General features: G+C 40.3%; 1 protein-coding gene across 2 annotated transcripts in view; it reads left to right on the plus strand.

Annotated features, from left to right (window-relative positions):
* Nucleotides 1-13,199, plus strand: part of wdr7 (WD repeat domain 7) — a 101,778-nt gene that overhangs the window by 68,135 nt on the left and 20,444 nt on the right. For both annotated transcript variants that reach the window (XM_074618786.1, XM_074618787.1), the window contains exon 24: nucleotides 9,569-9,755. In XM_074618786.1, the coding sequence (XP_074474887.1) occupies nucleotides 9,569-9,755 (187 nt within the window). The remainder of the gene's footprint in view (nucleotides 1-9,568; nucleotides 9,756-13,199) is intronic.

Consider the following 13,199-nt stretch of genomic DNA (forward strand, 5'->3'; position numbering starts at 1 on the left):
CATTGTTTGCATGAAAAACCATAACAAGCTAAAGCATTTATTGTTTTTGCAACGGAAAGCCAAAGCTTCTTGCTTTCGCATCATCCCGTTGTACGCTTGTGATTACGTTATTACGTTACGTTACGTGTCGTACAAAACGCAGTGACAACACGCGGTGGCGCCAGAGTATTCCAGAAATCGTTGTTTGCATGATCCTGTTTAAATGGATGTGAAATAAAAACTATAATAGCTAGAGCATTCATTGTTTTTGCAGCAGAAAGCTAAGGCTTCTGTCTTTCGCGTTGTACGCTCCTGATGACGTTATTACATTATGTTATGTGCGAAACGTAACAAAACTATCAAAATGCCTTTGCACTCAATCTGCTCATAAAAATGAGCATATCTAAAACTTATGGATTGTTTTCTACATTTAGAAAATCTTTTGGATCAATATGTTTTGTGTTTATTAAGTGACATTTTATGAAAAAGACATGTCAGATTTTTTTTTTTTATTTCTGACAATTTTAATACTTTATAAATTATTAGCTTTTGTCATTTTATTATTGTTATTGACTTACATAACCTTTTAGCTTAGATTGTACAGATTTTAGGGATGTGACGCTTGAAGATACTCCAAGAAATTACATCACTATAAGCAAACATACCAATGTAGACACTGGCAAACCATTTCTATTGCAGCGTTCAAAGGGTTAAAAAGGTGACACTGCTGTTTGGAAAGCGAGTGAAGTCTGCGGTTGTGGGACAGACAACAGTGGCGCTGATACTGTTATTGATTTTCTTTCTTTGTAGTTCTTCTATTTTTCTATAATCTTGTTTCATCTTTGTCATTTTCTCCTTGCTCTGTTTGGCCGTATGTTGTATCTCCATTACTGCCAATGCCAGACACAGAGAAACCTTTGAAACTTTTGGTTTCTTACCACTGACTCCCTTGGCATGGCCTCCTCTTCACAGCCTGGATATTTCAGTTTGTCCAACAAGAGTTCCCCATTGTTCTTTTTTAGTCACACTAGTGGTGTGGCATGTGGGCTGGGTATCGTTTATAATACCAGTACTAATACCAGTACCCTTAAAGTAATACCAATACCAATAGGGTGCTTCATTTGATACCTTTTTTTGTCAATAGCTTGAGAACTGTTGGATGGATTGGATGAAAATTTGGTACAGACATCCATGGTCCCCAGCAAATTAATCCTAATAACTTCAGTGATCCACTGACCCCTCAACCAGCCGTTCGTGACCAAATATGTACATATGTGTACAGTATATGTGTGGCCTCACAGAACTGCTGCAGGACTCTCAACCTCAGACAGATACTGACATGTTCAGTGGTTCCTGTTTTGGTCCAGAATCATGGTTTTCTCCAAACTCAGAACTACACAACTGACAAAGTCGAAACTTCATTGTTGGATTAGAGGTGAGGAGAGAGATGGGATTGATTTTCACCCACCAAGCTTGACACCGTAAGGAGCTTGGCGTTCACTTCCACACACACTCACTGGGCCCAGCCTGTGCCACGCTGTGCCTGCAGCGTTGGACCTTGGTGGGCATCAAACCTGCACTAAGCAGAGCTGCTCTTCCATTCTGCTGCCCCTGAGCTCTGATTGGCTGCCTCTGGGGCCATCCGCCCAGCGACAGAGCCTGCACCCTCACTGATAGACTGTGGAGCGTGATGTTGGCCTTGAACACAGCGGTCAGCTCACCTGTGTGGACTCACCGGACACACACACAGATGCACAAACCCCAGAAAACCCAAAGCCCATGTCATCAGATGAACACAACTCAAGATGTAATTGATCCCCTTGAGTAGAGCTCCCTCCACCCAATTAAAACCTTTCACTGACCCCTCTGGCTGGGTATCATTTGGACAATGTGGTCCCGTATGATACTTATTTTCACTAAACAGAATAAACCAAACTTCTCAAAGTCATCCATGTTTAATGTTGTCTTAACATAAAGCAACCACACTAGAACTTTGCTCAAATAAAATACAGTATAGAAATTGGAAGAATTTGGATTTGAATCAAAAATCAAAGAACACGTCACGACTAATGCCTCATGTCCACAGCATGGTTCGGCTCAACTCAACTCACTTTTGGTACCGTGTCCTTTCCTATATTTCGTTGCTCTCCACAGCCGACTGAGGAGGAAAACTTTTGCTGCATAGAGTTAGGTCAGCCGGGAAGTTGACCCGGATGCAGATCCCTATGCAGTTAAGCCATAATGGCCGTTCCAGGCAGCTACTTTCTGTGTTTACTTTCAGTCAAACTCTGAGACAAGTGTTAGAAATGATTGATTATGTTTATTTGTAAAGCTGTAGGAGGCTTGCCCCAAGATATGTCATTTTGACTGTATTACCTGGGGAATGGGAATGGGAAAAACAGCCTCCCATTCACACACTGTAGACCAACCCATCCACCTCGACCACTTGTTTACTAAGATTTTGCGGCTGTAACTTCCTGCCATTGTTCTTTATTCAGTCATAATTCACATGGCCACTAGAGGTCTTTGTCACTAACCTAAACATTGTTGTATTTAGGCATTTGAACAAACAACTGATTTTGTCGTTTTTCTTGGAGAACAGTCTCTAAATAACCCCCTTTTCCACATATAATAAGCATTTTCAGTCCCAAATGGCGGCAGCGGCTGTTGTCAAAAAAACACCAGAGTTTCGTCTCTTTGCTTTTATACTCTTTGGTTGAGCATTTCACTTCGTTTGATAACATTGAAAGTAAAGTTAAGCTCTGCTGTCGGCCTCCCAACCCATTAAAAAAAAGACAGAGAAAAAGAGAGAAAGAGAGATTGCGAAGGCGAGCGGTAACATTAAAAGAGTTTGACAGCGCGTTGGCGCTGTGAATGAAGAGAAAGGAAAGTTATTTTCTGATTGTTTCATGTCGTTAATGTTCTAAAGCACAAATAAATAACCATCATCAAACACTCAACAGGTGATTCACTGTGGAGACAGTTGCTCTTTGTTTCATTTTCCTCCTCTGCATTTCATTCATTACATCCAACATGCATTAGTAAATATATGCAGCAGTAGATATCATCGCAAGGTTTATTTTTTTCTAATATGTTTTCTAAAAGTCCCCTGAACTTTTGTTGGAAACCCCCATTTAACTAAACTGAGGAGGCTACAGAGCATTCTGCTCTGTTAACTGACCCCACAGAGTGGCTGAGCCCTGTAAAATGTGTTATTACTTAATATAAAGCTTCAGCAGACAATTACAGATGACTGTAAAAAGCATGTGGTGGAGGACATTATTTAGTCTTTCATCACTGTTTCTTTCTCATGTGTTATTCTGCTTTCATTCCTGCCTCCTCGTCCGTTTTATCCCTCTCTTCTTTTTTTTCTCGCTCTCATTCAGTCTGTTGTTTTTCTCCCTCCTTCCACTCTCCATCTCCCCCTTCTCCTCTCTCTCTGTTATGAAATTGAAAGATGGATCGGCGTAGTTGGCATACAGCGCCGTGTGTGTGATGAATGAGAGCTGTCCGCCCAGAGAGAGGGAGGGTACAGTAGTCTATACAGCAGAGTATAGATTGATGTTTTCATATGGCGAGGGGGGGAAATGTAGGGAAGCTGGAGGGGGAGATTGAGCTTAAGGGAGGAAGGAAGGAGAGATGATGACAGAGGGAAGGGAGGATGTGATTGGACAGGATAAAAGAGACAAACTGTACATCTGTGTATCATCTCTGGACAATAATGCTCACAGTAAATGTCAAAATACCTCCAGTGGCCTCTGAGGCCCATTCACCGTGAACGGTGGCATTTTAAAACATTCATGAGAGCAGATTGGAAATTGAGTTTTATTTTCTATCATGGAAAATTGAAAAGGGGCAAGCAGGTGATGGAAACTAAACCTAGTTTGAGGTTTGACTGGCGCTCTTTTAATTACGTAATTTTCGTTGCGCCCTTCTCCTCCTCTCTGGAGAATTAGCAGCACCAACTGATTATCTTCATGTGCTTTACTCCTAATATTCAAGCAACAGTAGTAGTGCAGGGAAACATGCATTCATTTGCATTTTTTTTGCTGAAATTGTCTGGAAATTTGTCTAACATTTTTTTCTAAATTTGAATGGAAATGTTTTTCTTACCATTGATTAGCACTATATGTTTTTTTTAATGATTAATAACTTCTTAAAGGTGCTAAATACATGATTGGGAGCATTTCTATTGCCTCTCAACGGCTCTCAACATGGCGACGGCTGAGCCGGTGGCAAAGAAAGTATATTGCCAAGAAGTGAAAGTCAATTGTTTGTTCGCAACATCAGCGCCCAGCAGCAAAGCTATGCTTCCGCCATTTTGGACTGAAAGCGATTACCGGACGCCAGTAAAATGTCCGTCTACAAAGTGCTGTACAAAAGTAAAACTAAATTTATATTCTATTGTCATATTCTACCAATATGCCCTGTCTTTAGTAAAATATTATAAATATAATGAGCGTTTTCAAAAGTCCAGAATGGCGGCAGCGGCTGTTGTCAAAAGATCCCCAGAGTTTCATCTCTTTGCTTCTATACTCTTTGTCAGCGGCTCACAGCTTACGGTTCTAATGGTTCTAACAGTGCTAAGAGTGCAAAAAACGTCAAAAGTGGTGACTGAGAAAACAGTGTTAACCTGCGGGGGAACTGGAGGGTGGGTGATACGCTTCCGCGACCACGTCATCGGTCGGGACGGTGTTATCAGCTGTAACCGCTGTATGAGAGCAGTGCAGAGCGACGATTTAACCGCTAACATGCTAGTTAGCAAGGAAGAAGCTCATGCTAGACAGTACAATAGCAGCCAAACTAGCTAGCTTGCTAGCTTTTTTAACACAGGTATTCTTCATGTATGCAGTGGTTGTTGACGAATACTACTTTTATTTATTTTTTATATTACATCTTGATATTCACGATAGACACAGCGTCTCTCTTTCTCTTTCACTCTCACTCTCAAACTGGCTCTCATTCTTTGTCTTTTTGTATTGCTTTTTTATTATTCGTTCTCTCTCCCTCTCCCTGCAGCCAGTCCGATCTGGCTCTCATCCACTAACCAAGTCCCCAACATTGATTTACCTTCACCTCTCATTTAAGCTTGAACAGAGGAAGAGAAAGAGAGAGAACGGGGGAGCAGGGGAGCAGGGCAGATGGAGGAAAGAAAGTAGAAAGCCTGTTAGTGGTCGACTCGGCCTGGTAAACTTTAGACATCACCAATCTGTCACTATTTCACACTCTCTACTTCCCTCCCTCCTTTATTCCTACTTCCTTCCTTCCTTCCTTCCTCCTCCTCCTCCTCCTCCTGCTCTAATCACCCTCTCCGTGTTAATGTGACATGTTTACTGCTCTAACTAACAGCTCATTACGGCCAACTGATGCTTTGTCAATAGCTATTGGTTCATTTGGGTCCGGGCCTGTCTTTAAACAAAGATGTCCACCGTGAGAAATGGACCTGAGTCCGGCCGGACCTTTTCTCACTTCCTGCCTCAGTGACTTGAGGGGAGGGGTTGTAAATTTGAATCTCGATACCGGCCAATTACAGCACTGATTGTTAACGGCCATCTTTAATAGTCCAGGACAAAAAAATAAATAATAGAGGCTTCTATGTGCAAATGTGGCCGTCAGATTAAACCTCCATCAGGTTCATTATAAACACACACACACACACACACACCTGCCCACCCACAGTCAGTCACTGCTCATAGCGTTGAACTTTGACCTCATAACCTCTGAGGCCTGAGGGGGTTAGGGGGGGAGCTCCGCTGGTTGACTGTGGGAAGAGCACGTACACACGTATTAACAATGAGGGGTTTGAATTTGACCTTTTGCCCCATGACCCCCAAATTATACTGCCCCCACCTCCACTCCCTGATCCCATCCTCCCACACAGTCACCTACCCAGTTTATTTATTGATAATCAGTTTATTTGAAACTAATGTTAAGTTGATTTCCTATCAAAAGGAAGGCAACGTTTGCAAATAGCGTTTATCATAATCTATACAACGTACAGACCATAAGAATGTTAACCAAGCTTGTAGCTTGTTTTAGGCCTCATCATTTTTTATTTTATTAATTGAATTTATAATGTGTTATAATCGGCTTATAGCACTGTATAATTATAGTTATAAGCACCTATAAATATATATAATGCTTTATAATAATAATAATTACTAAATAATAGTAAGGTGAAATATCATAATACTTCATAATTGCCGGTCACTCATTGACATTTTTTTGCAAGGATCATAGTGTATTATAATTCCCATAGTTGTAATACATTATAATCTTCCTATAATGCATTGTAATGTGATTATTAGTAATAAGCATTGGTGCTTTAAGTAAAGTGAAAAAATATATAATTAAATCTATGCAAGAACAACACAAGAAAACGTTAATATAACAGTGATTATAATGCATTATAAAAGGATTATAATGTATTACAACTATGAGAATTATAACACACTATGATCCTTGCAAAAAAAAAAAAGTCAGTGAGTGACCAGCAATTAGGAAGTCTTATGATACTTGACCTTATAAGTAATTATAAAATGCTTTATAATGTGTTATGATTATTGTTATAAAGCATTGTCAATATGTATAATGCTTTATAATAATTCTAAATAACTTATAAGGTCAAGTATCTTAATACTTCATACAGTAATTGCTGGTCACTCACTGATCATAGTGTATCGTAATTCTTATAATTGATATGTTTTTATTATGCATTATAATGTGATTATAAGTTACTCTAAGTGGTCACTGGGTGCTAATAAGTCATAGTTGTAGTTTATGAAGTATGATGGTACTTGACCTTATAAGTCAATATAAAATGCTTTATAATGTGTTTTGATTGGTATAAAATATTATGAATATGTATGAGTGCCTAAAACTATAATTATACAGTGCTATAAGCAGATTATAACGCACTATAAGTATGTTTATAATGCATTATAGACATCGGCGCCGTAGAAAGAGCGAACACAGTGTTTTGAGGTACATGTTTGAAGAGATTTAGGTGGAGAAATCATAAAGGAGTAGTCTAACTCTGAGCGTAATTGATTTCTGTTGGTGGTCTCGATGATTTGTACTAATCACTAACTGGAGATCAAAGTTCATTCAACCCTACATCGCTGCTGATATTTATAGTCCACTATTTGTATGTGTATTGATGCATGTAACAAAAACATGATTGATTTTAGCTCTTACTGCTGTTTGCGCACGCCATGTTGATCGCCAGCTGAGGGTCAAAGTTCACCGCCTTATCACTGATTCAGTCACAACACGCTAACAACACACCTACTCTGCATGTTTCACTCTTTCGTCTCTTTTGGCCAGCAGCCACAACATAACTGCTAACAATGTTAGCGCAGATGCCCATCTCTTACAGTCTATATCACCCATAACAGCGTATCGCAACGATGCTAACAAAGTTAGTGCTCTATCTGTCGCTGCCGGTATATAGGTATATATTATGACAGTCGTACCCAGTAATGCTAACACGGTTAGCTTCTAGCTATATCTTTCATAGCCCCATCCATAGGCTGTGTGTGTGTGTGTGTGTGTGTAGATATAAACCAATAAGGAAGGGTTTGCCATTTAAGGCGGGTTGATGATTAAATGCCAGGAGATCCAGATGATGACATTAGCTCTGTGTGTCTGGAGACTGGAGAACCTTTAGAGCCACCACAGGATTATAAATACTTATAGTAAATGATCTCTTTTATATTATATGTTTCCTCATATAATGATTGTTTAACATTTACATGTCAAGTGAAAATACAATGAACTGTATTGATCTCTGACTCAGACAGCAGAAGAAGAAGGAAAGGGCCCTCCTGATGCTGATGTAGAATCTCGTTCTGCTACGATACGATCGCTTGAATGAATTAATAAATGGCCAGTTCATTTATGACAACTGAATTTATATGCATATGGCTTTCTGTTAACAACATCAGACGTTTATTCTGCCTTTTCGCGTCTTCATTTTCCTTTGGCTATGTTTTTGAAGCACTTTGTGAAGAATCTGCTAAAAGCTCTGGACCTTAGGCTTCAGTGGGTGAGACAGGCAGAGAGAGAGAGACAGACAGACACTCGGGGGGGAGGGGGGTGTATGCATGTGTGTGTGTGTGTGTGTGTGTGTTGGGTGGGGGGGGTGTTATTGAGGGATAGGGGGATATTTTCAGGAGCCTTAATGGTCAGTCTGTCCCCACAGAGACTGGCTCAAATGTCAGGTCAGCTATGAAGTGACCTCCATCCCGCTCGCTGTCTTTATCCACTCAGTGTGTGTGTGTGTGTGTGTGTGTGTGTGTGTAGCACCAAAGTAGAATCTTTTTTTCCCAAACCTCATTTGAGATATTATGATTTATTATTTTTGTTTTATTTCTAAGACGTTTTCTTTAAAGAGGCCCTATTATGCTTATTTTCAGGTTCATACTTGTATTTGGGGTTTCTACTAGAACATGATTACATGCTTTAATGTTAAAAAAAACGCTTTATTTTTCTCATGCCGGCTGTGTTGCAGCACCTCTTTTCACCCTCTGTCTGAAACGCTCTCTTTCAGCTCCAGCCCCGCCCTCTCAAAAAGCCCAGTCTGCTCTTATTTGTCAGCTGACCCAATGTTATGATTGGTCAACGGAACCAAACTCTTCGGACTCCGCTCCAATTCTGCTCTAACTAGCTTTGTTTGAGGGCGTGCCAAACTAGCTGCTAGGCAAAATGTGTTACTTGGTGACATCACCACGTTACGTAAGAAAAGGCGGGACTTCAAGCAAGGCATTTCAGGCAGTTCAGGAGCAGTGTTTCTGTGGGGGAGAGTAACTCTCTTTGGCCTGGACTTTAGGCTTCGTAAGTTTGCAGAACCTTTTACATGCACAAAAACTATATAACACAATAAAGGAAAAGGAAAAAGGACAAAAGCATAATAGGTTCTCTTTAATGAAAAAGCAGAAAATAGGCCGAAGAAAGGTCCAACATACAGTATGTGTCGATGTCTAAAAAAATGTCGGAAACTTTTCCGATAAGTGTTCGGAAAAAATGTTCGAAATAATTCTGAAAAATGTGTCCGAAAAAAAAGTCAGAAAAATGTTGGAAAAGTAAAAAAAAAAAAAAATAATTCCGCAAAATGTCGGAAAAGTAAAAAAAAACAAAAAAACCCGAAAAATGTCGGAAAAGTAATAAAAAAAAAAAAAAATCTGCAAAATGTCGAAAAAAAAAAAAATGTTAATGAAAAAAGCTGATATGGTCGTGGGCCTTTGGCCATGTCGAGATTGTAAATTCGCTAACTCTGGTGCATTTCCATTGATGTTAGTGTTGAATGTGCACCATCCCCTTTAACTGAACACATAAGTGCAGATTTAATGTCCCATTTCAGCGAAAAACACGACAGTGTGAAATAAAAAGCGTCAGGGAGGCCGATGCAGCTGCTGTGTCTCACCTTTATCACATCTTAATTCTCTTTTTGTCCTGATATTATTCACTCCTGCAACAAAGGGAGAGAAAGAAATGTGAAATAGGAGCTTATTAAATCACATAAAGTGTTCTGCAGCATTGTTGGAGGTTCCCTACTTTACTCTGATTCTACTGTTTCTACCGTTTGCAGGTAAGGCGCTGACCTTCCTGCTGCTGCAGCCACCCAGCCCCAAGCTGCCTCCCCACAGCACCATCCGCCGCACCGCCATCGATCTGATTGGCCGAGGCTTCACCGTGTGGGAGCCCTACATGGACGTGTCAGCGGTGCTCATGGGGCTGCTGGAGCTCTGCGCTGACGCCGAGAAGCAGCTGGCCAAGTGAGTCATGTGGCCACACAAACTCAAATATTATTGATAAAATACAAAACAATTTATTTTTAATTCTGAAATAGATAAACACTGTACCTAAATATATAAATAAGACATTAAGAGGCCCGGAGGAAATATATGTTAGAATTTTGTCAGTGGAAGAAAACAGTGGCATCACAATACATTACTCAATATTGTTGTAATGTGTGTAGAGAATTTTGCTTTTTTACTTCTTTTGCCAAGAAATACGGTATGTCCAAAAGATCCGGCAGGACCTGCTATATGTTGAAGTATAGTCATCAAATGGCACTTAAAGGTTCAGTCGGTTACTTTTAGAGAAATAACTTTTAGATTTAAGGTATACTGCAAGATATAAATACACACATTGCGCATAAAGACACTGGTTCAGTCCTGTGTTTCTGGTTTATTCATTGTTTGTGTTCAGACTGCTCAGTCGTCCCTCTCAGATTCCAGAGTACAGACAACAGCCTTATTATACATACAAATATAAGCACACACACAGAGAAACACTCAGGCACTATAGAGCCGACACGCTGAGTTATGGAAGCCAGGCTGTAATCTGATTGCAGGACATTATGATGATGTAACGATGTCTGCGTTGCTCTGACATGTGAGTCCTCCGTCTGCGTTCACGTTGTATCATGTTCTTTTTCCCTTTTTTTTTTTGCCCCCACTATAAAAATGTCTATCCAGAAAACTAGTGGTCAGCTACGCTAGTGAAGCAATTTCCTGCTCCTCAGAGGGTGAACCCTTTAGATTTTAATGTCCAGTTCACCTTTCCTCAACTGCTGACAGAGAATCCTCGGCACTGTTGGTGTTGGCACAAGCCAGTCAGCGGCACAGACCGGTGTTGACACGACTGTAATCGTAGCACACCTATCGCCCAGTGCAGGAAGGAAGTGGTAAAGTAGTAAAGCCCGCCTCTTATTTGATTTGATTGGCTACCTGGGCCAAGTGTGACATTGGCGAGTGGTGCGTCTCCACACCTTGCACTGAAAACAATAGTTTTACCGGCGATGTGTTTCTAGCGAGGCATGTCAGTGTGATCAGGGCCTTAGACCCCAGATGTTGTGATCAACATCACAGCCAGCAGAGAGGAAGGTTCAAAGGTTGTGGCTGCCTTCACACAGAAGTCATAGTGAGGATGTGGTTAAGTTAATGCAGCGCTTTGTATGAGTGAGGTCAGAGGTCACAGAGAGAAGGTAATTCAGTGGCATCTTCTCGTGTGTGTCTGTGTGTGTGACTTTGTCTTCCTCCCTGCTGAAATTGACCAACATGAGTTGATCCTATTAAGGCTGAAACTCGAGCTGGGCCAGTCTGGTTAAATGAGTATAGATATGTCTGCTGCCATTGAGTGTGTGTGTGTGTGTGTGTGTGTGTGTGTGTGTGTTTGTGTGTGTATGCAATCAAATTTTAGTAGAATAGAAGAAAATGAAGAGAACTTGGACAGAGTCAGACATAAAGATTCTCATAAAATAGTAAACATAAGGAACAGTCTGGAAAACCGGAGTCATGAGTTACACACAGTATATACAGTTCCGTTAAAAACAATAGGTGGTGGACTTTTTTGGCCTTTGACAGACCAAATACTACACCTGTTACTACAACTACTACTAATAATAATGGTAATAATGTCTAAATCAAATTTATTTTAGGATTAGTGCCGACTGATGGTTGAGCGCCGGGCTTTGAAGCAAATTTTCGTAGAGGCCAAGCGGTTTTACTACAACTTCCGTGTTCGTCACGTGATGCCATTGGACCCAAAAATACTTTTTCCTGTAGACGTGCATTGGGAAAGAGACGTCTGTAACTCAGCCGATAATATTTTTAAACGGTGCCCCGCCTCCAATGCTGTATCCAGTTCTCTCTATACATCCAGGGAAAATTCTGTGACTTTCTTGGCCCATATTGGTCATGGCAGCAGTGGTGCAAATTGTCAAATATTGTAATTTATAATATATATATATATATTTAAAAAAAAATTTAAGTTCATGTCTCGTGAGGCCCCTAGTGCTCGGGGCCTGGGACTTAAGCCCCGGTAAGCCTGTGAATTAAGGCGTGTGAGCATATAGGATAAGGTGTTGTATCAACGTGTTGCTGTCCTATGCTTGTGCACTGTTAGACGGGATAAAACAGGCAGCAGAATTATCTAATAAGTGATGCAATTGATGAGAACAGTATCAGTGGAGAAGCATTTCTAAATCAGGCTTCAATGGCATGATATTTTTTAAAATCTCTCTCTCTTCTTTGTTGGTATCACGACTTTTCAACTCACTACTGTTCTCCACCATCGACACCTCTCCCTCTGTGGACCTGCTGACAGATATCTCCCGGGCATTGTGGCTTTTTCTGTAATTGTCCTGTCATGTCTGAAAGAAAGCCATGAGGAACATTTAACTTACATTTAATGGACATCTATGTCTGGATGACAAAAAGCCATTACTTTAACAGATAGATGTTGTCTATTCCATATCTGTAAACTGCACCATGTAACCTGTTTCCACCAGGCTTCCTGGAAAACTTGGAATTTTTCTTTGCAGTTTTTAATTCATCCAAGCACCCTTTGGGCAATTGAGGAACTTACTGTAAAAGACCTTTAAAACATTTTGAGAAATAAACACATGTGCTCCATGATTGTATCTGGCAGCCCACGTTATAGCCAGAGATGCTGCACAGAAGTACAGTACTGGGCAGATTGATGAACAGCTGTTTGTCAAGAAATAGTTCCAGCAAGTAACTTCACTTAAAACCACAATTTGTCTTTTTTATATTTCATATTTGCATTTTTGAGTCAGGATTCAAAATGTGGATAAAACATGTAGGTGAAAACTTACTTGATGTCTATTAAATAAACAAGGTGCCGTATGTAAATAAGAAAACTTTGGAATTGCAGAATAAGGCCTCTGACACTTTCCATCCGAAAATCTGTCATCGAGTGTGACTTTATCAGATGTCTTGCAGTGAACTGGGATTTAAAGGCCTCTTGCTGACCTGAATCTGGCTCTCATCCGGTCAGTGTGATGTGTTTGTTGTGGCCACTGCAGAGATAAATGCATGTTTTAATGTGTGTCTCTGAGATAGACAAAAACACAATGTATTTATCCCTGCATGTCAAATACACACCATATTCTCTCTGTGTGTTTTTGAAAAATTGCATTTGTCATGCAGAGGTGGACCGATGTTTTGGTAATCTGTGTGTGTCGTGCAGAGATAAGCACATGTTTTTGTCACCATGGATGCCAACTCATGAACACAACAGGATGTTTCCACACAGAAAAACAATGACCAGAAAACTACAGGTCACTTCTCAGAAACAAACAAACGTGTGTGTTTATGGTGTTCTTTAGACAGTGACAGGTTTAATGGAAGGTATATTCAGAGAAAATAAAGGTAGAAATATCAATCACTATTGAAAATATGCAAGTTAATTGT

The sequence above is a fragment of the Sebastes fasciatus genome, chromosome 19, assembly GCF_043250625.1.
Source record: "Sebastes fasciatus isolate fSebFas1 chromosome 19, fSebFas1.pri, whole genome shotgun sequence".
NCBI lineage: Eukaryota > Metazoa > Chordata > Actinopteri > Perciformes > Sebastidae > Sebastes > Sebastes fasciatus.